This window comes from Emys orbicularis, chromosome 4, assembly GCF_028017835.1.
Source record: "Emys orbicularis isolate rEmyOrb1 chromosome 4, rEmyOrb1.hap1, whole genome shotgun sequence".
Classification (NCBI taxonomy): domain Eukaryota; kingdom Metazoa; phylum Chordata; order Testudines; family Emydidae; genus Emys; species Emys orbicularis.
Window position 1 is genome coordinate 72,450,157 of NC_088686.1, and position 23,798 is coordinate 72,473,954.

The window sequence follows — 23,798 nt, forward strand, 5'->3', positions numbered from 1 at the left end:
GAACAGAGCAATACCCAAAAGAGGGACTGGGGCAAGTGACCTTTGCTGATAGTACTTTATTCTCCTTTGTTCATTGTAAACAGATTATAACTTAACAGACAAATGGCTCTTTCAACTACTAGTGTTCAATCCATTTTTATGCTTAGGGTTTTTAAGCCCAACACTAATTGCACTACTCGTGACACAAGTTTTTTTAGGGTCAGGGCCAAAATTCCAGTTATGCTGTTAAGAAAAAGATCCTTAGAATTCTAAGTTAAGGACTATCAACATTGCAACAAACACTCGATAAAGTGCGTAAAGTACAGTGCAAAGAAGTCAAGCAGAAAGACAGGCACAAAAATGGCTGGGCTACATGGCAAGCACCATTCTTTCCTTCTATATTGTTCAAGTTCCTCTCACTGACGCATACAGAATGGTAAATACTGCATCAGTGCACACAGTACAGACCTCTCCACCCATATTTATTTGTAGATTTGGTATCGACCCAAACCATAAAAAGTATCACACCCAACAAGATAAGCCTAACCCCTGGAGCACACTGCAAGGCCAGTTCTGTCTGTCTGAGACAATAAAAGCAGCTTTTATTAGCCTTACTAATAGGATCTCTGAGATCTGGGGTTAGGAGATTCTGGAAGTAAGTGTGGTCATCCCTGATTCTTAGCTCTGAGCTATTTCTAAGTCCAAATCCAATGAGCTAAGCATCTCCAGCAGGGAGAGATGTTTGAGTCAGTGGGAATGTGGTCATGAAACACTCAAAATGAGATCAACCAATTCCTTTTAATCTCATTGGAGGTCTGGTCTATCACAAGGACTCTATTTGCCTGTTTAATTTACCTTATACAATGGAATTAGTTATATTACACTTCCAGAAACCAAACATCTTTATAGATTGCATTTGGCTGCAAGTGAGGCAGTTGACTGTAATATACTGGGAGCTGCTGAAAGGGAAATTGAGTTGCCCATCTCTAAATGTTAGCAGTCTACATCCATAGCACTACAAGCATGTTGTGGGCTGCCAAAGTTAGGGAACTTTTTTTAACCATCACTCATTTCTGCTTCTTCCATTCTCTGCTGCCTGTTTCTTCTTACTACTTTTCCCTCTTCTCTGATTAACAGCTGCAGAGAAGCAGTAGCCAAATCCAAATGCCCCTGAACAGAATCACTTTACACTAGAGGAACCTGCAGTTAAATGAAGTAGACCAGGAGAGTGCGGCTTTTGGTCTGTTTCTAGTCAGCAGCAGACAACTGGGGAAAGAGATTCTGTGCAGCAGCAACTAATACAGGGACATCACTTGAGCTAAAGGATGCCTGCCAGTCCCCAGTGTATTCCAGACAGTCTGAGCTATTTGTTCACCCCAGGAATATATGGGGGGTGGTTTTTTTTAAAGTATATAACAATTCAGTCCAAAATGTTTCACTTTGTCGGAAGGGGAAAGATTGCGTTGGGAAGGACACTCATTGCATGGTTCAGCAGTCTATTACTTTGCTGTGAGATTAAATTTCACCATATAAACCCTTTTATAAAAGGAAGGTGCTTTCCCTACAGTGCAAGGGGTGTATAGCTCAGCTTGCTTACACTATGGAAAAGGACATAAGAGTCCTTGCGACTATCCAATGACAGTTGTATCACAGCAGTTTAATCCACTTAGTGGATTAAACTAGGGAAGCAAGAGGTAAGACAATTCTCACAGACATTCTCATCCTATTTTAAGGTTTTCCCTTTGTCTCCCCTTTGTAGTGCATCCCGTTCCAATTACATCCATCCATCCAAGGGCCCAAGCAGCAGGCAAACACTTGCCAGTGATTTCAGCATAGAGACACCTGCCATATACAACTAGCCAGTGCCTTTCAAACCAACTAAAGGATTTGCACATACTGTGCTAGTGTAAAAAACTTGGTGATAATTAGTATAGATCTTTAAAAAGTCACCTCAAAAGTTCAGTCCCAAGTCTATGTAAATGGAAACAAAAACTCTCTTCAACCTTTGCAATGATAGATTCATTATATAATGGCTCTGGCTAATAGAAATCACAGAGATTTAGGTTTCAACCTACACTGAGCTGAGATGGGATGGGATTTGGTCATCAACTATACACAGGTTTACTGGGTTAAAACAAACCCATTGCAAAAAGAGTTCAATGCCTCTATGAAAGAGCAGAAAAGTGCGTTTCTCCATAATCCTTAGTCTTGCTTGGTCAGGCTTAAAACACACAGAAAACACCCTGAGGTAGAGATTGTTGGTCATTAGAACACAGGATTGGCACTTGTATGAAGTAAATTCCTTCCCTTTAGCTACAGGCACTCTAGCAGCTCCTGCTTGTCACTGAGAGATCGCTGAGCTCCTCTTCTCTGTGCCATATGAAGTCTTCCCTTTTTGGATGTTGGTGCCTGGAAGTTATTTCCTAGTGGTCTGGGTGAACCAGCCTTTTTGTTTGGGCTGGTGCACTGAAAGCCACTGGGCACAGATGGCCTGCACAACGTCTTCCCCGCTGTTCTCGGCCAACTGCCGCACATGCTGCACCAGCTCCACGGCTCTGGTATTCTCTTGTCTCACTGAGACCAGGTAGGCAGAACGCAGCTTGTTGCACTTCAGGTAGGCTTGGATCTGAAGCAATAAAGAAAAAGCGGTTGTTCGCCACAGCTTCCCAGACTGAGTTCTAACACACAGGTATAGGTGAGGGCCCATTGGGAAATCTAGTTCAGTAGGCTGTACTATTTAGAGAGGGTGTGAATTGTGATGCAGAGGATATGATGTAGCAGAGGCCAGGTTCTGCTATAAGAAGTGTACTACAAAGGGCCAGTGCATTAGACTTTCTAAAATTTAAGCGTTTGTCACTGGCTTTTAGAACTTGGATGCTGATCATCATGGAACCAAAATCAGCTTCTTGCATGTGTAGTTCATGCTTGAAAACCTCCATATCTGAACAGAAAAGATTCACAGAGGCATTCTGCCCATGGCCTAGTTCTTTCAAAGGTTCACATTAGGGTCACTGTAGCATTGAACTTATTGCAGTGACAGAAATCAAATCCAATTTCTCAGCCTATGTAGAACAGCATGTCTGGTGGTCAGAGCAGGAGAGTGGGAATCAGGACTCCTCGGTTCAAGTTCCAGCTCTGCCACTGATTTGCATGTGACCCTGGAAAGTCACGTGACCCCTGGGCCTCAGTTTTTCCATCTGTAAAATGGGAATAGAATCTATTTACCTATTTGTGAATGTAAAATTATTTGAGAGTCTTATACTGAAGGCAGTAGAGAAGTGCAGAGTATATAATTAACAGAAGCCATGTATTTCAGGCTTAGCATAGTCTACAAAGAAGAGAAATTACCAAATCGATGAGATAAAGGACGATGTGTGCCTACCACAATGGCAATAATATAACACTGGAATAATAATGAACTCAATGCTGGTCTCCATAGATACACATAGATCCCCATCAGCTGCCTGCTGCCACTGGGAAATTAAGTGCATCTATGAGAAAATAGGTAGGAAGAACCAAAAAGAACCAACTGAATCTTTGCATTGCCTTTAAGTCCCACACAGTAGCTCTCAGAGACCTAAGGGTCTCTAACTTTTGGGGACACTTCACTCCCAGTGTTGGGGAGAAGAGATGAGATCAGGCACTTACAAGGTATCTAAGCTCAATCTTGAGAAGCTGTGGTTTCCAGGCTCAGCGTTCTCACAGCAGGTTAAGGGTTTCCCATTACACTTTACTCACCTTGTTTTCATCGCTGTCCATATCCTGGATCAGATTGTCCAGATCCTGTACCCCAAAGGGGAAAAGCAGGTTACAATTAGAGGACTGTAGATTGCAAACCATTATATCTTTATAGCCTATCAGAGCAAAACATTGCACAGATGAAATTACAGCAAGGTGTTTAAATCATCTCAGCCATCAACTGTCCCAGTTCCTGAGGCGCCAGGTACTAAGCCCAAATCTTCCCTTTTACTGCAGCTTACCTTGTGGCCCAACACCACTGTTGTGTCTTCAAGGAACCCCATGAGGGCAGCTTTTCCCCCCCCATCAGGACTTCCTGCCCCCCTCTACGCAATGGTAGCTTCATGGAGATCTTCCTGGTTTCCCACCTCCATGCCTCATACACACACAGAGCAACGTAAAGGCTTTGTGATGAGCAGGGCAATCTTAACGGGTGGCTTCCTACACAGACAACAATTCTTGGGGGCACACATGGCTGTGCTCCCTCCTCCATGTGCCCTCTCTACCAGCAAGGGATCTTCATGGAAAGAGACGCCTCCTCATCCCAAACAGCAATGTAAGGGAGGATCCCACTGGTAGAAGGATCTCTCCTGGGTGCCACTTGCACAGCACCTTGCTGGGAGATTTGAGGGAAAGGACCTTACAGCTAGACAATCACATCCCCCAAACAGCCATTTCCCTGTGCAGATGCACACTGATTTCTCTTGAGATAGAGCATGTGAAATAAAGGGGCCAGAAGAGGTTGACAGCATGTCTCAGTGCAGGGTATGGATGCTGAGAGGCAAGGGACTGTTCCCTTTCTAGCCTATCCCACCTCAGAAGACAGTGCCATGGGGGCAGCATTACCTCAGAGGGGATATCCTTAAACTCATCCAGGCAGTTTAGGATGATGATATCCCCGTCATTTCTGGCTGCAACTCCAGACTCACTGACGCATTTAAGGAGCTGCCGGATCTCACTGTAGTTCTGCTGCTTCACCAGCGCCTTGGCCACTTTACTGTACACAGCTGCAGCCTCCAGCTGGAAGTCCTAAAGTGGGAAAATGGAAAGTATCAAAGGAGCATGTTCAGTCATGGCAGATTCTACCAAGCCTGCCCAGAGGAGGAGCACTCTGCTGCTAGGAGAGCAGAGTGTGGCTCAAGTACAGTCTACACTGCTCTAAAACGCAGTCCCTTGCCACCCTCATTTTCCATACAGAAGTACAGCCCTCAGAGCAAGAGGGCCTAGCATGCCATTTTGCTCCGAAAGGCCAGGCCACTCAGATCATAGTGGGACCCTAGTTTCCAGGGGCCACTCCTCTGCACTGGAAATCTGGGCAGCTGCAGTCTGCTCCACTCCATGCAAGGAAAATTCTCTCCTTGCACCTCACCAAGCTACTAATGTGGGTCCTTCTCAGCTAAGTACCTGGGCTACTAGTACCATGCTGGCAAGTATCTCAGCCTCAGCCATCCACACATGCTGGAGAGAGACATTTCCAAAAACAGGGACAGTTTCCAATTAAACACTTTCTGCTCCCTGGATGAGCAGTCTCTAGGAACAGCATAGCACCAGCTCTGGGTCTGTTTCTTCACTGCCTCCATATCCTGCGCAGTCACTGACACCTGTGCAGAGTGGGTATCAAATGCTACCAAATCTGAATTCTCCATTCACACCTGGGGTAGCACTTTGCAGAGTGTGAGTGACTGAGGAAGGTGCAAAGCAGTGGAGAATGCTGCTTGGTTACTCTGGGAGAGCAGCAGGGAGGAAGGGAATGCATTGCTAACTCTGTGGATGAGCAAGGAGGCAAGTTAGTTGGCTCTGAAGAGACCAGACCCATCTCTCAGCAGAGCAGGCAGTGCCCTAGTTTTCTCTTCACATGGTGCCTGGAGCCCCTTCCTTCACTTGTTCTCTCCCATCAGAGTGCCCCCTCTCTAATCTCCTCTCCTTCGGTGGATGAGCAGGCACCAATTTATTCAGATGCACAGCAAGACAGCCTTCTGGCTGATCTAGAGATCTCAGAACTGCCAGACTGACATTGAGACACAGACAGGGGAACCTTGAAAATTAAGCTCTACTCCCTCCCTCAAAAAAAAAAAAAAAAAAAAAAAAAGTAGCTTAATTAGATCTGGAAGTTGATATCAGTGACCCTCTAAACTAAAAGCTGGCCAGTCAGTTCATGTCCTTGGCGGAGAGGGGTCCCTGACAATGCATGGAGGTTTAGAACCTACATAATTGATTGGTCTGTATTTTACACAAACATGGAGACAGATCTGAAACTTATGTTTTCCCCACTTGATGCAAAGGGTCTGGTAATAAACAGTGGTGCTTTACAGGAGTGGGATCAACCTTACATGCAGCAACTTCTTAGGTTTTCCATACCTGGAGGACTCTGAATGCAATTCCAAAACCTTCTTCAATGTTCTTCCCTTCCAGCATGACCTGAGAAGAAATTGCCAACATTAGACATAGGGGAAAGTGAGACATCGCCATTTGGTTATGCGTAGAAAACTCACAAGGAAATGAATTCACTTGCACAAAGTAGCCCAGGCATTTTATTGCCTCTTGCCTGAGTTCAGCATTGCAATAGCATTTGCCAAAAGGCAATTTACAGCCTTGTTAAGAAGGGTCTCTAACAATGGGAGGCAGCATGATCCAGAGAGGGAGAGGCAAAGACATGAGTTCTGTTGTCAGGTGCCCCATGGTGGGCAAGTTACTTAACTTCTCTCCCCCTGTAACATAAGCATACTTACCTACCTTTAAAATGCAACGAGAGCTACAACTGAAAAGTACCTTTTGTATTATTTGAGGGTCCAGATGAGTGCTCCAGGCCCCCAAATCATCCTTTAATCCACAGAACAGGTCAAGTTAAGGCAGCAATGTTATGCTTTAAATGGCAGTTAGTACCTTGCCAGCTACATCCATCTTCATGTGATTGTTTCCAAAGAGTGTGGGCAAGGTTGAGCCAGTTATCTGAGAGGTCCTCGAACTCTCACACCGATGCAGGAACTTGGTGACTTCCATCTGTAGCTCAACTGTATTGATGTGCCTAGATTGGGAAAAAATTCTCATTTAGCTGGCTACAGAGACGCATTCACATAACTATTAATGAAGTGCTCCGTCCACAAATGATTACTTTACTCAAAGTGTCTCAAAAGGTAGATGTGTCTGTAACAAATTAAAAATTGCTATTTTAGCTGCTCTTTGACTTGTGCATACTGTAATATTAACATTAGCGCCTTCTGTCTCGCCCCAACTGCAGCACTGAAGTGCTCTCCAGAACTGCATGGGAAATGTGCGTTACGAATGCTCACCTGAAGTTCAGCATTACGCACACCGACCAGCTGTGGATCCTTAACAACAACAACAACTCCCAGACACACAGAAAAAGACTAATTTTTGTTAAACTGCAGTCAAGTGTGAAAAAGTTTCAGTAACTTTAGAAGAAAATAGACCTTAAGAAAACTAGTTATAGACACTCCAAAAGTTAGAAAGAGAGGACTAAACTTCTAACATTTTAAAGTTTGGAAATTCAGTTAACCATCTAACTTGCTTCTAAAGCTCACATCTAGCTCCGCTACTATTCAGGCAATAAGTTAAGCAAACAAAATGTAAATTGTATAGACTACGTCCATATCAGTTTTGCCTACATATAGGAGGGTAGGTGGTACAGGGACTGACATTCTGTCACTTGAGGCTTGTCTTGACCAGGAAGAGCAGTGTTTACCCTACATCTATACTAGGAAAAAGGTCAACTTTAGGTTGGGCTTAGCTAGAGTATGTTAGCTAAGCCCAACCTAAACTCAACCAGTTTTCCTAATCAAGACAAGCCTCAAGTGAAACCTCATTCCCAGAACTTCATTTTCTGTTTTGCAGATACCTTGACACATCAGTGGCTGTCATTTTCTTCCGAAAAGTGCAAGCAGCTTTTTTCCTTCCGGAACTCCTTGAAACCTCCTGCAGGTAGACTTTGAGGTGGTCCTTGACCTTCAGGAGCCATTTTTGTTTGTCTCCCAGCTCTGTGTAAGACTTTGCCTTGTGAGTGAAAAATCTAATGCAGGTCATGGCAGCACGGACATGATCCTCAAAGAAACAAACAAGTAATGAACTTTTAAAAGGGGGAATCATTTGACAACAAGACTATGATCTGTGATGTTGAGAAACACTGTAAGAATCTCAGAAGCTGAGAAGACTGAGAGCATCCATAGGCAGAACATCTTCAGAGCTACTTTGACTGTCGGTACTAAAATGCTCACACAAAACAAACATTATGGTTCCCTAAGAGGGCATACAATTAAAGCATCAGATAAGATGGTGCAACAAGACCAGATTCATGACAATAAGCACAGCAGATATGAATAGACAGTATTGCCTGGGGTCTTCCTAGGATCAGAAAGTTCCTAGCAGCTTATATTCAGTAAAAATTAAACAAGCAAAAGACATACTATGTATCTGAAAAGCACAAGAACTTCACTGGCCACAAGACAATCCTACAGTTAGAAAACGTGAAACAGGAAACAACTGCAGACATGGACTCTGCAGTTACTCTCTCATTTAAGTGGTCTTAAATTTCAATAACAGCTATCAATACAAAGGATCCCAAAGTGTGGTACAAAACTAGACACACAGGAATCATTTGACTCAGTATAGAAATATAGCCACTCTGGGACAAGACAGAACAGCTGCGTAACAGTGCACAGCAACATTACACAACAGCTAGGGATGGAGCATATGGAAGATACAGATGAATACTTGTTCCAACTGAAATCCCAGGGAATTCACAGAAAAACATAACGTGACCAACGCAGAGTTTAACACCCGAGTAATATCGCCGAATAGAGTGATACTATTCACTATTTCAGCAATAAAGGGGGACCCACACCCCACCCTTACCTTCATAAACTGCTGCAGTTCATACAGAATGTGGTAGTAGTTCTTTTTCTGCAAGTGTTTGCAGGCTGCAATCAGGTAGATACCCCAGCTCTCCAGACTTGGATCAATGGTTTCCAGCAAGTTCTCCAACATGTGCAGTTTTCCACTTTTATAACTTGGGACAAAGATCCCTTCAATGAACACTTCTGGTGGGCTCTCCTACAGGGGGGAAAAGGGAGCTTGAGGCAAATCAGCTGCAGGAATTGGCTTTTCTCTTGCCACTGAAGGGAATACTAGTGACAGAGAGGTTAACCCTACATTCTGGGCACAGGCAGGCACCCAACACATAGCCAGCTGTGAACTGTTTTTAAAGGGGTGCTATCACGTTGTTTAATCACTGCATTCAAGGTAGTGACTGGGTTTGCTATTTTTAAAAAAAAAAACACTGCACAGCACAAGTTACAGAACCCAGTATGCACAGAAATGTTTTAACAAAAACACATTTGGTGGAAACAGGTTAACTTTTCAGTGGAACCCTTACCCTGCAGTGGTGAGAGCCTTAGCACCAAAACAACCTTGCACTGCAGTAAGAGAACCGGAAAGCGAGAACTGCCATTTGAAGTCTCACTGTCCAAGTTGCAGTAGGAAGTTTTCAAAATAAAATTGTTTTGAATTACCTGAAAAATTTTACTGCTTGTTGCACCACTGGGCTCTCAAAAGTAAGCAGATTTTCTTAAAAAAACCAAAACAATTCACTTCTAAGCTAAGAACATGTAGGATATGTTCAAAAGATAACTGAGAATAAGGGCTTAGAATGGACCTTCTCAATTCTAACTATAGCAATCACACTGGTGATATAAAGAGAAACCAGAGCTGATAAGGCCACTAAAACAATTACCTATTAATAAACCAGTTAACAGATTGGGGATAATGGAGTTAGAACATACTGATTGAAATACCTAGGTCAAATTTATTTAAATTCTAAAAGGTTATTAAACCAGGTAAAATCCCACACACATTAGAACAGGGGTAGGCAACCTATGGCACATGTGCCAAAGGCGGCACGCGAGCTGATTTTCAGTGGCACTCACACTGTCCGGGTCCTGGCCTCCGGTCCGGGGGGGGCTCTGCATTTTAATTTAACTTTAAATGAAGCTTCTTAAACATTTTAAAAACCTTATTTACTTTACATACAACAATAGTTTAGTTATATATTATAGACTCATAGAAAGAGACCTTCTCAAAACATTAAAATGTATTACTGGCACACGAAACCTTAAATCAGAGTGAATAAATGAAGACTCGGCACACCACTTCTGAAAGGTTGCCGACTCCTGCACTAGAAGTTTTAAGTATTTTTCAGTAGCTTTCATGCTGGTAAGAACTGGTGGATTGATAGTATTGGAGGAGAACAGAAAGTGGTTCTCTCTTCTCTAGCCTTCACTACTTTGGCAAGGGGATGAGACAATAATAATTCCAAGATGGAACAGTGCTAGTTAATGTTCTATATGACATGGACGTTCAGTCATTTGGAATAAATCCACAGAGACTGGTCAATAAGATTATAAATAGTGCAAGCTCAGAGGAAATAGAGCATGCTGGATTTTGCACTCAGTCATTATAGATACTGTACTATCCTGGTCACCAGTTTGGAAGGGAGAAGTCTTCCTAATGCTGTCAAAGCTCCAATTTAGATGATACAAGAGCAGATTCTTATACTGCCAGCAGAATTCATTACTCACCTTATTTAACAAATGCAGAAGTGCTTCTCGCATGCAGTCGTGTCTCATGTAGAAGCTAATGATTGCTAGGTTGGTGCCATACGTGTGTAAATAGAACAAGCACTCCTGATAGTAGCTGTTGTGTTGGATCTTCCCTTCAGACATCATCTCCAGAGACAGGCTTCGTGTCCTCAGGGTTGCTTCCAGGTCTCTCAATGTGGCAAAGTAGTCATCGTCCTGCTATTAAGACAGAGAATCAATGACATGGGACTGTCCAGGAACAATTAATCGGAAGACTATTCTGCAGAGCCTCTCTGGGGTTAGTGCGTATCAACCAACCCCCTCTCTTTTTCTACTGGGGTATACATGGGATGAAACTCCAGCCATATTACTGGATAGGGAAACTGTATTCAAATCTTGCTAGCAGCAATGATGTTTAAACATGACTGTAGGTATTGTGGTTCTGTTCCAATATGAATGGGTCCTTATAGGAGGTTTGTTTTTTAAATATTTCCATTGCTGATAGAGACTTCAGCAAATATGCACTTTACTCCCTGACTTGCTGTTTTATCAGAAGACCAGAAATTTTAGGAGCACAACTATAATCATGGGGTAAAGCCCTCTTGGGATACCAGTTTACTTAAAAATTCAAAACCTGAATTTTTGTTCGTACCTAATTATAGCTTACAGTAAACTCAAACTATATAAATTCTAAAAGGAATATTTTCAATCTGGAGGTTCTGAGGTCCCAAGTTTCACCCTCAACTATTACAGGACTATCAGAAGTTCTTGACAAAAGAGATACAGCATCACATTGTACAGCTGGATGGAACTTAGTCTCTTCATAAAGACACTTTGTATGCTATGTATAAAGATATAAAAGTTGGTTTAATTACTAAAGCAATGCTAGTCAAAAGAGAGACTGAACTTCCACCTGCAATTGATAAGAGTTTTTTGAGGGTGGTGGTGTTAAAGCAAGGCTAGTGCTGGCAACAGATTCTGGATTGTGAGTCCGGGAAAACAAAGTTCTCCAGCCACACAACAGAGAACTGATACCAAAAATGCAGGCTTCTTAACTATGACCTTTGTCATAGTACCACAAGCTAATTTGGAAGGGCTGCATCAGTGATGGTGGAAGGAAAGAGGACTTCTAGGACTCATGCAATCCTTGCTGCCTCTGAGACCAACAAGGGGGGAAGTTAGTGCCACTTCTGATACATAGCGACATGGACACCAATTCATTAAGAACTAGACAGACCTCCACCCCATTTCACACTGGCCTCCACACAGCAGTCAGATGGGCCTCTGCATTACTGCATAACCTTCAAAAGATGAGCTTCTTTCCCATCTACTGGGCACTACACTACACAAACCGAATCCCATCATTCTGCTGTCAATCACTGATTGTGGGGTGCAGCCAGTGGGGCTTCTGCACAGGCTTCAGTATTTGTGGTGCAAATCCTCTCACCATCTGCTCCAGATGCTAATTATGTCAAAAAGACAAAAGCAGCCGCATAATACTGCTCCAGCAGTAACCCCTATAATATGCTATGGATGTCCCACCTCCCCCGGTTGAATCATGTTCTTCCTAAAGAACTGTGCCAAAGCCTCAGGACTTTGACAGTTTTGGTACAGTTCTCCAGAGCAGGTAGAATAGCCTCTTACCACCAGGACTACGGGTTTCACGGTGGACTCCAGATATTGTATCACATCTTGGACCAGCCTTGAGCCATGATTCAACTGGTTCAGATCAAAGGGTGGCTTTAAGCATCGGCTCAATTTCTCTCTTGCTGAACTTAAGTTCCCAGCTTTAAGGCAAGCCATGCCCCAGGCATGCCATGCTCCACCTGGATCCAGCCCAGTCTTTGTAGAAACCTAAACCCCAAATCATTAGTTAGTAGTACATAATACAGAGAGACAGCACAGAAGACAGAAGAAGCAGATAATTACACTCCTAATCTAAATCTGTGACCTTCCATTTCCTAGAGAAGAAACGTTTTCTTGTACAGTAAGAAATGCCTTTATCAGTTCCACATTAGTGACCTTAAATACCAACTACTGAACTACCCACAAACTCTGATTATGGAAGCATTTTCATATTGCATATGCAATGGAAGAGTTTAATCAATCTATGGTCAAGAAAAGTTCAATCCAACAGTTTTTACATTCCTAAAGGTAAAGTAATTTTCTCCTTCATAGTAGATTTTATAGTTTTATTACAAGAACAGAACAACACTAAACAGGTCTGTGGTTTAGGAAGGAATATGAAGTTAGTGGTTTTCTGTTTATAGACTTGCTGATGCTTCATGGAAACATTTTGGCAACATTCAGTTTCACACAATTCTGCTGATAGAAGACATCATCCCACAGTTTCTTTAGCAGAGATGTTTGCATGTAAACAGGAACCATTTTTGTTTAACAGTTCATCTGCTCATGCTGCTTATTCCCTACTAGAAATCCTAATCCTGTTTGCGTCATCATAATCCTCTCCATAATAATTGTGATGCCACAAACAGAGGCTTATGAAATCAAGGGGGTAGGGAAGGCAGAATGGAGAGGATAAGCCATATGACCAGATGAGCTGTCAAGGTTTTATCATTGTCTCACAAGTGAATGTTTTTCAAAGTTGTCCTAGCAGGTCTCAGAGTCCTTAAGTACAAATCAAATCACAGAACCCTAGAAGTTGCAGATAGGACATCCAGTCTAATAGATCTTTCCTAACTCCCCTACCAATGCAGGGTTGTTCCTGACAGTGCATTTCTAGTTTTTTGCCTGTCCTAGTTGGAATTGGACCAAATGATGGGGTTCCCATCACTTCCCTTGGCAGATTGTTCCCAAGCAGAATGCACCTCACTGTTAAACTGAACATCTAAAAATATTTCTTAAGTTTTTCCTTTTTTAATCACATCCCATAGTTTATGAACAAAGATCAGTAACTGCTTTGTATTTTAATATCAGAGATCACATCAATTAAGCTCAGTGGGGGAAAGCAAGCCATCTAAGATGATAAACTCCTTAAAAAAAACAAAAACAAAAAACCACCTTCATCCCCCCGTTTTTGTTACCTCAACAGCTAACTGATAGTATTCTGCTTCCAAAAGCCGATTCCTTAGCCTCGTTACTGCTGCAGGCTGCAGAATCTGATCCAGAGATGGTACATGGCGATAGGCAGCAGCAACTAAAATATTCAGCACATCCACCTTGCTGATGTAACTGTTTGGAAGGAAGCAGGAATGAAGTGAGTAGGCACATGCATGCCCAGTATATCACTATAGTCTAAGGCTCATTAGCAAGCCTGTGGACACTAACTAGTACTGCCAAGTCTGGTTTTGTGGTACATTTACCTGAACAGTTGGGACCCCTTGCATTGCACTTCCCACTCTATTCTGCCTTACACTGATGCCCCAGGAAGGAATAAAATTCAAATTCCTGACAAGTACCATTGTAAAAGCCTACACTAAATAAGTGTCAGAAAACAGGCAAAATGTTAAGCTTAAAAAAAAAAAATCCTCCATAGCAAAAGCAGCAAGTTTAAACAGTCAGGGAGATTTATTCCCATCTACTCCAAGAGTCTAGTATTCCCAGTATTGATTTTGTGGATAAACAGGTGACTTTGGCCTCTAGAGAGGTTAGTCCAGCACCTTTCAACACTACTTAAATTCATTAAAGGAAGGCTAAGAGCTCCAATGAATCCCAAAGGACAGCTGGCAATTTACCTGTCACACAAAGCTAGATCCTGGCTCCTTCCAGCTTTTACAAACATCATCTTGGCACTGAAAAGCAGCTGTTTCATGATGTCCATGAGAAGCCCAGCATCCACTTCAGGGTTAATCAGACCTTGGGACAATTTGCAGCAGCGCTGTATCATCTGGTGGCCACATGCTGTGCTATCTGAGTGCAGACTGAGGATGGAAATACACAAGGAAGAACTAGGGGCCTGTCAATTAAGAGTAAAGAAAGACCCAAGAGCTTGTAAATGGACACTGCACCAGCACTTAATAGAATTCTAAAGGGAACTGGTTACATTGGACTCACCTCTCTGTCTCTCAAGCTCTTACCTGTTCATAATAAAATTCATTACGCACAATTTCATTTTCATCTTCACTCAGAGAAAGAAGCCACTCAAGTTCAGTTGCCTTGGGTACTCGCATCACTACAGAGTAATCCAAACTTCCATTACCACAGGTCTGTACTGCTGAGAAAGAGGAACCAGTTAATCAAAATCATCCTGGGAGGGGCAGCAAATCAGGCGGAAAGCATGTCACAAAGTTATTCTGTATGCTTTATTATCAGAGCTACCTGTGCCGTTCTCAGCATACACTCCAGAAGTTAGAGGGATGAAAAATCTCACCTATACAACACGCACAGCACAGAACCACAGAAAGCAGCTATTGCATATGCTCAGTAGCAGATTTCCACTCCCAAACATCAAGTCCTATACCGTCTAAAATATTTCCTCAATAAACACCCATATCCCCAATTCAGGGTATTTTTCATGATTAACCCTTTTGGTGCCACTCCATTACAGTATACCCACCTTCTTTTTTGACCACCTGTGAGCTACAATATTTGTGGGTTTTTTTGTCAGAAGATCGGTGGAGATAAGTGCTCTGTGGGTGGTGGAAGGGAAGTCACTGAGGCTGAGAAGGGGAATGAATAAACTGATTGTAGATGAAGCACTAAATGACTTACCTACTTATTTATTTTCTTTTAAGGCTGCTACCTGCAAATCGTAAACTCAAAGCTGAAAAAAAGATCCAGTAGCTCTAGAGCAATGCCAGAACAGTACTGTCAGTTTGAGGGACCAGACAATGAGTTTTTAAAAGGTCCAGTATCTCAAGCTGAGATCGCTAAGAGTAACTGCTCTAATCTCTGGAAAGCTAGGGATCTCAGGTTTCAAGTGATATATAGCATTCATTTCTAGCCCTGGTACTAGGGTGACCAGATGTCCCAATTTTATGGGGACAGTCCCGATTTGTGTGTCTTTTTCTTATATAGGCTCCTATTACCCCCCACCCCTGTCCAGATTTTTCACACTTGCTGTCTGGTCACCCTACCTGGCACTGTAATTCATGAGGTATGGGATCATGAAAATCAGGTCATTCCGATTACTATCTGGCTTTTTGGGGCCCAAATTTAAATCTGAGCTGAGAAACTCTCCCACCAAAATTGACATATGCTGTAGTCAGACCAAAACTGCAGGCCATCTTCAAGCAACTTGGGATGCATTACCCTTCTAATGCTGTAATTTGAGATACTAGATGCTAAAAGTGACAACATTGAGCCAAAAAAGCCAGCTAACACCCCCTTTCAAAACCCAAATTCTACACCAAGCAAAGTTTTTCCCTGAAAAGGGGGAAATGCCACAGACTCCACAAAGTCCACCAAGGACTATCTATTGGTATGGACTTTACATGAAATGTACTCGGAGTGTACCATGACAGGCAGCAGTATGAAACCTTAAGATATACAGAAAATTATGGCAATCAGAACAAGCCCATTTTAAAAGTGTGAGTGACATCGAAGTTCTTAATATCCTTATTCAGCAAAACATCCCCATAGTCCCACAATAAAGTCAGTATCACTTTGCTGCGGTTCTTCCCCTGCTAAGTCTGAGAGGCTGTCCAAGTCCCATGCAGCTGTCCTTGTTGCCATGCTCAAGAGGAGCTACACAGGTCCAATGAACTGAAGTGCACTAAATATTGGACGCAAATGAAAGACTGAACAAAGTAATGAAGACAAAGATCTTCCAGCAGCAACTGACCAGAAGTTCCATTTTCAATTGCTTCAGTCTGAGGTATTTATTAGTCATCTGATACTAGCTGCTCTTCACCTGACCATTGTAGCTCCTCTGGAACACAGCAACAAGATCTGCTTTCAACAACAAACAGCCTGTCACACTTCACTGGGAGAGAGGATAATACTAGCTTGTATTTAGGGTTGGTGGAACTACTGAGAAGCTTCAAAAACTTTTGTTTTAACCTTAGTTACTAGAAGAATTTCAGTATTTCAACTAGCACCCATACTTTGTGGACCCTTTTCTCATGACCTGGAAGACCAGAACAAATGCTTGCAAGATCCACAGGTCCTAGACCAGCAGCCAGAGAGAAAAATACTTCAATTTTTATAATGAGGTACTTTCAGATCCTTTGCATGAAGATGCTTGAGAAGAGCAAAGTGCTTTTATAAATACGAATTAAGTCTCACAACACTATTTACAGAGAGGTTAAGTGACTTGCCCATGGTCATACAATTAGACAGTGTCCGAGCTGGAACTGGAACCCAGCAGCTCAATCCTCAACTCCATTCATAGTTTCCTGCATGCCTGACTTCAGACTAAAGATATTTGAAAACAGCAGAGATTTTGTTAATGGAAGTGCTGTTGGATCCTTTAGCTACAGCACAGCTTCCAGCTTACTAGCAATACGAAGATGACAATCGTGCACTTTTAAAAGCAGAAATTGAATGTTACTTTGTTCTCACCTTCCATCAAGTCTTGGTCTTCCTCTTTTGTGCTGTAAAACAGAGACAGAAGCTTCACACTCATTCCAACACACTGAGGAAAGAGTGATTAAAGCCTGGCAGTTAAAAAAAGGGCTCGTTCAATATTGCTAACTTTTTCGTAGCATTAGTTATCAAAAATAAACTGATGACCTCCCCTCCCCCCAAAAAATATACAGATGGAAAAATAAGTATGTGGCACTAAGAGCATTTCACCAACATTAAATAATTAATCCTTATAACCTCCAGAAGGGAAGATATTGTATCTATTAAACAGGCAGTAAGGAGTTAAGAGACTTGCTTAAGGGCAAAGAAGAAGAGTGTGTCAGAGCTGAGATTAAAACTCAGGAGTTCCTAGCATCCAGTTCTCTGCTCTGCCTTCAGATTACGCTACCTCACATCCCCACACACCACCAGCCACAGTACAGAAAGAACAAGAAATACTCAAATCCTTTATTGTCCAACCTACTTGCCCCCCTTTGGCTTCCTTGCCCCACACAAACAAACAGAATTTATTTTATTACACACACACACACACACACACACACACACACACACCCCGAGATGTGAAGAAAAAGCAATACGAGGTGCTCAGGCTCAGTGCTGGGCAATAGAGCATTAGGGTCCTGTTGATATATTTTGGAAATGCCGCAAGCTCCCCTGATTTACTGCTCATTCTTCCCTCATGTACCCTTTCAAAACTGCACTGTGCTCATCTCTTCCCAGTAGGCCCACTGATAGCAAGGCAGGGGGCACAGAGGTGACTGCTCTCCCACTTTTCCTCACCACACCCTCCACCAGCTCACTGAGTCTGTATGAAATGAGTTTCAGTCCAATTCTCAGGGGAAAACATCCACATCACAAAACCCTTCATTGGCACTCTCCAAGGGCTACTTAATTCACAGCCTCACTTCTGAATCCATGGAGGTGGTTCCTCCTGGTCAGATTAAAGCACGGTGCTGTACTTATGCTGTCTCTCACACATACAGAGCTGGGGAAGAGGGGTATGTGGAACTATGCAGAACTTGTATGCAAGGACTTACATGCTTGTGTCTTGGACTAAGCCAGGTGGACAATGCTTGTTGTAGTAGCTGTAGCACTGGTCACATACACGAGCCGGATTTTCTCTACAAGCTTCCACCACCATTTTCTTGGTAGAGCAAGAACTGCACACCAACCTCCCACAACGTCTGCAGTGATGGCGCCTATTAAACTGAGACACAAGAGAAATTATGCTTAATTGGAAGAGTGTAGTAGATTAGCAGCTGACATTTCTCTCCTTTATTAGAGCCACTCAGCTCATAGGTGAATTTACCCCATTAAAAACAATGAACAGCAAAGAGCAAATAATTCCTGTTCATCTCGGGTTTCAAGACTCTCTAAGGTCTGCCCACTGATTGTTTTTTCCCCAAAGGTGATGATGGCAGGGAGAGCCAATGTGCCCAATTGGGACTAGTTTGCCAAAGTCTTCGGCTTTTCAGCTTTTAGCTCTCCAGATGCAGAAGTTCCGTAGACTGTGTCTGATTGGAAAAGAACAAGATGACATTCTACAAGATCCCTTAGCAGTTTACTTTCCCAGGATCAAATTTCCCCTTCCTAGGCTCTATTTCTATCACTTCACCTGCCCCAGAAAGATCTTTCAGGAGCCATCAGTGTAGCCTGTCACTTCAAATACATTTAACACTCACAATCTCCCCCTCAGCATCTGTTTGACTGTCAATTTGGACGATACCAACATTATAAGGGACAAACTGCTAGCATCACTGGGGGCTCCTAGGAAACAGTCCATCTGAATTAGCTTTCATGGTAAATCACCAGCTGGAGGGAAAACAAAAAACCAAACAACCAACACATGCCCCACCACAGCCCTAGGAGTATCTGTATTTGACCCTGGTTTCTTACCATAGTAAAACGTTCTGTTTTGCAGACCATGCATGTAATTTCAGTTTCATCGGGGATCCATTGCTGCTTTGGTGGTGGCACCTCAGGTGGCACAAACTCTTGAGGAAACAGATTCCGAGGCAGGCTTCTCTCTCTTGGACTTGAAGATTGGATGATACCTTGGAGAACCAAGCCAAATGTGGAATTGGATTTAGGCTGCTTAGTGGAATTTCCTCTTGGTTACCAATGAAAAGATTACTAGTACCCTTCAACCCTCCATGCTAGACATGGTACATCATACTGTAAGGCATTCAGATACTTTAAGTAACAAGATCTTTTTTAAATGCAGAAGAGGCTTCTTGCCATCTTGCAATAACATATGCTAATAGAGACTGCAAACTCTTCCAGTCACTTCGGTACCTACTACCACAGGCAAATCTTGCTTTTGTGTTTGCAGACATACATCACTATCCCCACCACACCTGGAGAAAAGTGATCTTTGGGCTTGTTTGTGCCTTGTCAGCAACCAATCTTACATGGAGAGACTGTACAAGACAGGAATGCAATGCCAAATACATATGCTTTCATACATCTATATTTTGTGCTGCTCAGAAGTGCCAGACTGACATTCTTGGAGACTGATTTTTCTTTTTCACCCCAGCACAACTACAACATGGGCCAGCAGCAGCCTAGACTTCCCCACAATGCACCCCCTGCTTCACCATCACATCACATCCTTGGCTTGAGGAATCAGTTCTGAACGGCAAAAGGAGAATTTAGTCTCCATGACCTTTTAAATCCTTGGTCTCACTACTGAGACTGCTAACTTGGCGTCTTGTTGGTGCTATTAATTGTAGTAGTTTGTGGGATGTGGGTATTTGCACAAATCAAAAGCTGTCAAATATTCACTACCAGCCTGGGTTGAACAGGAATTGGCTCCTGGATGTGAAAGGCATGGTGACCCTTTACTACACCTGTAACCCATTCAAATTCCCTCACATACTACTTCTAAAAATGAAACAAGTTAAACTCCAACTGAAGTAACATGCTCCCACTAAGAGAAAGCTACTTCATGTTCATCAGGCTGACAAACACTGGAGTGCAGATTAATGCCAGATGCACAAGAAGAAACAGGATGATTTGGGGTGGGACTTGGTGGTTGCTGAGTGGAAGGGTTTCTCCCTCCTCTCTCCTTCCCCCACACACCTGCACAGTGTCCAGGGCAGCACTTCTTTGAGAGGACACAAAGCTGCCTACAGTATCTCTTGGACCTCGTCTAGACTAAGATTTAAAAGTGTGATGTAACACATGCTAACTAACCTGTGTTTAAAAGTGTAGTGGAGATAAGGCACTCTGCTTGAACTAAAATCTAGTGACTGCAGTCCCCACTTATTGTGTTGGGTGCAATACAAACATAGAAAAGAGGAAATCTCTACCTTGACGGCCTTACAATCTAAAGATGCAAGCAGATGAAGGGTAGGCAATGGGGACAAACATATAAGCAAATAAGTATGGTGAAGAACAGGCACAGCTTTATTGATTTTTTTAAAAACTGGGGATAGAGGAAGGGAGTAGGAAAAGGAAAGCAGTGAGAGAGGACTATCGCTGCTCATCAATCACTGATGCCGTTATAACCTTCTTACTGCATGAAAGCCTGTCGTAAGCTTATTTAAAAAGAAAAAAAAAAATGCTACCTACCTGTAATTGTGCTTTCAGGAAATGTTTTGGTATGACAGCCCCATCCTACTGAGCTCACCCTCTCAATGCATGACTGATGGGAATTCCTCTAAAGTTTTAGAATTCTACAGCCGTTGAACAGCCTCACCAATGGCTGGTGCATGCTCAACCTCCTGAGGGTGGTATAAGCCTGCCTTCACCCCGCAGTTTCTTTTTCAGGGAAAAGACAGAAGCATACAGGCTACAAAAGCACTGCTGGAAAATATGTGAGTCAGCAGGGATCTATTATAGCATGTTTACAATTCTTGTTCCTGGAAAGTAATTGTTTTTTCTGAAAAGATAAAAAACATTTAGTAGATCCCAAACCCAGAGGTTACAAAAGCTCCAGGAAGAGTTCTACAAAGGGGGGGAGAGATAGCTCAGTGGTTTGAGCATTGGCCTGCTAAACCCAGGGTTGTGAGTTCAATCCTTGAGGGGGCCATTTAGGGATCTGGGGCAAAAATCTGTCTGGGGATTGGTCCTGCTTTGAGCAGGGGGTTGGACTAGATGTTCTCCTGAGGTCCCTTCCAACCCTGATATTCTATGAAAAATGATAACTAGCTGCAAAAAGCAAAAAGATGCAACTCTGAACTAGCAAAATAGTGAAGAGCACCAATGTTCTACAAATCTTCTGGGCATAAGTGACAAAAGACTAGATCTAGATGCAGGCAAATCTTGGATTTAGTGGACCAGATATGACCTTGGAATTGAGGTCTGCTAAAGAATTACAATGCAAAACGCAACTAGGGAACCATTTACACGAGCGCTGTGGAGCTGGTGTAACAATAGATTAAGCTATCAAATGGAAACATGGACACCCTTGGGGCTTTAGTGTGTTCCAGATAGAAGCTAAGGGATCTTTTAACGGCCACAATCAGTCAAGCATGAGAAGCTTTTGGATGGACGATGACAACAGTATTGTCTTTCGAAAAAGGAAATCTTGGGCCAAAGCTTCTCAAAATCAGAGCTCCAAGTCAACTTGCAAAAGTAGACAAGAAAACACAAGTAGGTTCCTGTAATTGCATGCACAAGTTAGTTCACATCATGCTCTAAACATCACACCATTCCTAGTTAGGCTTCTGTGCTTAGATTATGTTTAATTAGACTTCTATGGAGGCAATTTCCTGATCTGCACACGCACTTCTGGATGCACTTTTGAGTATGGACTTGGGCCCCTTATATCACATCACTTGGGGCAGCTTCTCAAGGCTTCTGAAACAGAATGTGACTAGTGTAGGGATGTAACCAAATAGAAACTTAAAACCTAAGGCTGGGTGATGTATGCAAGGTGGGTTGGACTTTAAAAACAAACAAACAAACTTGAGGTTTTTGTTGTTTTAAATAAAAAGACCGTCAGGAAAAGGAGGCAGTCAGGAAAAGAATCATTCCCAGAGGAAAAAAAGAGTTATCTACACAGCTGAAAAGAAAGAGCACAAACGCAGCAAGAGCAGCAGCCATGATGGAGAACTTCTCTATCATCATTCAGAGTCACAGAAATATAGGACTGGATCTCGATAGGTCATCCAATCCAGTTTCCAGCACTGAGGCAGGATTAAGTATTACCTAGACCATCCCTGACAGTTTGTGTAATCTGTTCTTAAAAGCCTGCAATGATGGAAGTTGCACAACCTCTCTAGGCAATTTGTTCCAGTGCTTAACCACCCTGACAGTTAGGAAAATTTTCCTAATGTCTAACCTAAATCTCCCTTTCTGCAATTTAAGCCCCTTACTTCTTGTCCTGTCCTCAGTACTTAAAAACAATTTGTCACCCTCCTTTTTATAACAACCTTTCATGTACTTGAAAACTGTTTTCATGTCCCTTCTCAGTCTTCTCCACACTAAACAAGCCCAATTTTTTCAATCTTTCCTTGTAGGTCATGTTTTCTAGACCTTTAATCATTTTTATTGCTCTCCTCTAGACTTTCTCCTATGTGTCCACATCTTTCCCGAAGTGTGGTGCCCAGAACTGGACTGCCTGGAAAAGGGACAGTTAGTGCCAATTGTGCTGGTGGTTTTTGTGATGTGGACACCTATCTAATAAGAACCAAACTGAGACCCTCTCCCTACAAACTCATGTTTCCCAGACCTCTAAACAGTGCTAGATTATTACTTACCTGTGCTGAATTTGAACAGAGAGTGTAACTACTGTTATTTTAAAGAGAGGGGTGGGATGCAGGATTAGGGCAGAGTGGGAGGTTGAGGAGGAGTAAGAAGAGGACCAGAAACAGTGTGACCATTAGACCTTTTCCTTACCAGGAAAACTGGCAGGAGACAGTTCTGCTGATCCTGATTTAGACAAGGTGTCAGACTCCGATACCTGATTGAGACTCTCTTCGGTGCGAATCACAGAATCTAGGGCAAAGGAAATAAATAAAATATTGGTCATACATTCATCTGCCAATAGGAAGATTATAATAATCCATTCACAGCAGTGTGCAAAAAAGTATGAGTCCACATGGGATTAGCTCGTGTGACATAAATTACAACATCTTTCATGCAGATTAGCCCACAAATTAACTAACTCTACGGCATGCAAACTATAAACACAGGTCTTACTGCTCAGAGACCTAAACAGAGAGAGACACTCAATATCTAGGGACAGGACTATTGTGAAAGACACATGAATAATGGGACAGGTGCTGCAACTCTCTGCTAGAATACCACAGTTGTGACAGATATAACAACACTATTAATCCGACTTTGGTTCCCCTCCACTGGAACAGGATGGTCAAAGCAAAGAGGAAGCATCTGACTCCGTGGCAGGGTAAACACACATACTAATATTAGAGCGTCAGACTTGATCTCCTGCAAGCAACTGACTGGAACAAGCAAAAGATGCATATTTTATTAAACAAGCTCAACCATTAGAGGGAGGCATAATGCAAGCAGATGCTATGCAGGCTTCTCACGCACAGCTCTGCTGATGCACTTGCTTTGACCTGCAGCACCCTCTGCTGTTGCTGTTCCACTCCCAGACCTCTTGAGGCAGAGACAACCAATCATACAGAACTGCCCCCAAACTGGGGGGGTTTGCAGAAAGTACAAACAGGAGTCAAGTCTTAACGATTTGATCCATTTAGATCAGGGGTAGGCAACCTATGGCATGCATGCTGAAGGCAGCGTGGCACTCATGCTGCCCAGGTCCTGGCCACTGATCTGGGGGTCTCTCCATTTTAATTTAATTTTAAATGAAGCTTCTTAAACATTTAAAAAATCTTATTTACTTTACATACAACAATAGTTTAGTTATATATTATAGACTTATAGAAAAAGACCTTCTCAAAACGTTAAAATGTATTACTGGCACGCAAAACCTTAAATCAGAGTGAATAAATGAAGACTCGGCACACCACTTCTGAAAGGTTGCCGACCCCTGATTTATATCCACACAACATAAACTCATGTTTGTTTTTG

General features: G+C 42.7%; 1 protein-coding gene across 1 annotated transcript in view; it reads right to left on the reverse strand.

Annotated features, from left to right (window-relative positions):
- Positions 1 to 2,395: 2,395 nt before the first annotated feature.
- ZFYVE26 (zinc finger FYVE-type containing 26) overlaps positions 2,396 to 23,798 on the reverse strand; it is a 65,728-nt gene continuing 44,325 nt past the window's right edge. Inside the window, exons 26-41 of the mRNA XM_065402946.1 lie at positions 22,638 to 22,736; positions 18,690 to 18,847; positions 17,831 to 18,000; positions 16,770 to 16,801; positions 14,345 to 14,481; positions 14,003 to 14,223; positions 13,352 to 13,499; positions 11,952 to 12,161; positions 10,308 to 10,526; positions 8,587 to 8,784; positions 7,574 to 7,776; positions 6,601 to 6,742; positions 6,076 to 6,135; positions 4,564 to 4,746; positions 3,718 to 3,762; positions 2,396 to 2,605 (exon numbers count right to left, since the gene is read on the reverse strand). Of these exons, the coding sequence (XP_065259018.1) occupies positions 2,396 to 2,605; positions 3,718 to 3,762; positions 4,564 to 4,746; positions 6,076 to 6,135; positions 6,601 to 6,742; positions 7,574 to 7,776; positions 8,587 to 8,784; positions 10,308 to 10,526; positions 11,952 to 12,161; positions 13,352 to 13,499; positions 14,003 to 14,223; positions 14,345 to 14,481; positions 16,770 to 16,801; positions 17,831 to 18,000; positions 18,690 to 18,847; positions 22,638 to 22,736 (2,435 nt within the window). The remainder of the gene's footprint in view (positions 2,606 to 3,717; positions 3,763 to 4,563; positions 4,747 to 6,075; positions 6,136 to 6,600; positions 6,743 to 7,573; positions 7,777 to 8,586; positions 8,785 to 10,307; positions 10,527 to 11,951; positions 12,162 to 13,351; positions 13,500 to 14,002; positions 14,224 to 14,344; positions 14,482 to 16,769; positions 16,802 to 17,830; positions 18,001 to 18,689; positions 18,848 to 22,637; positions 22,737 to 23,798) is intronic.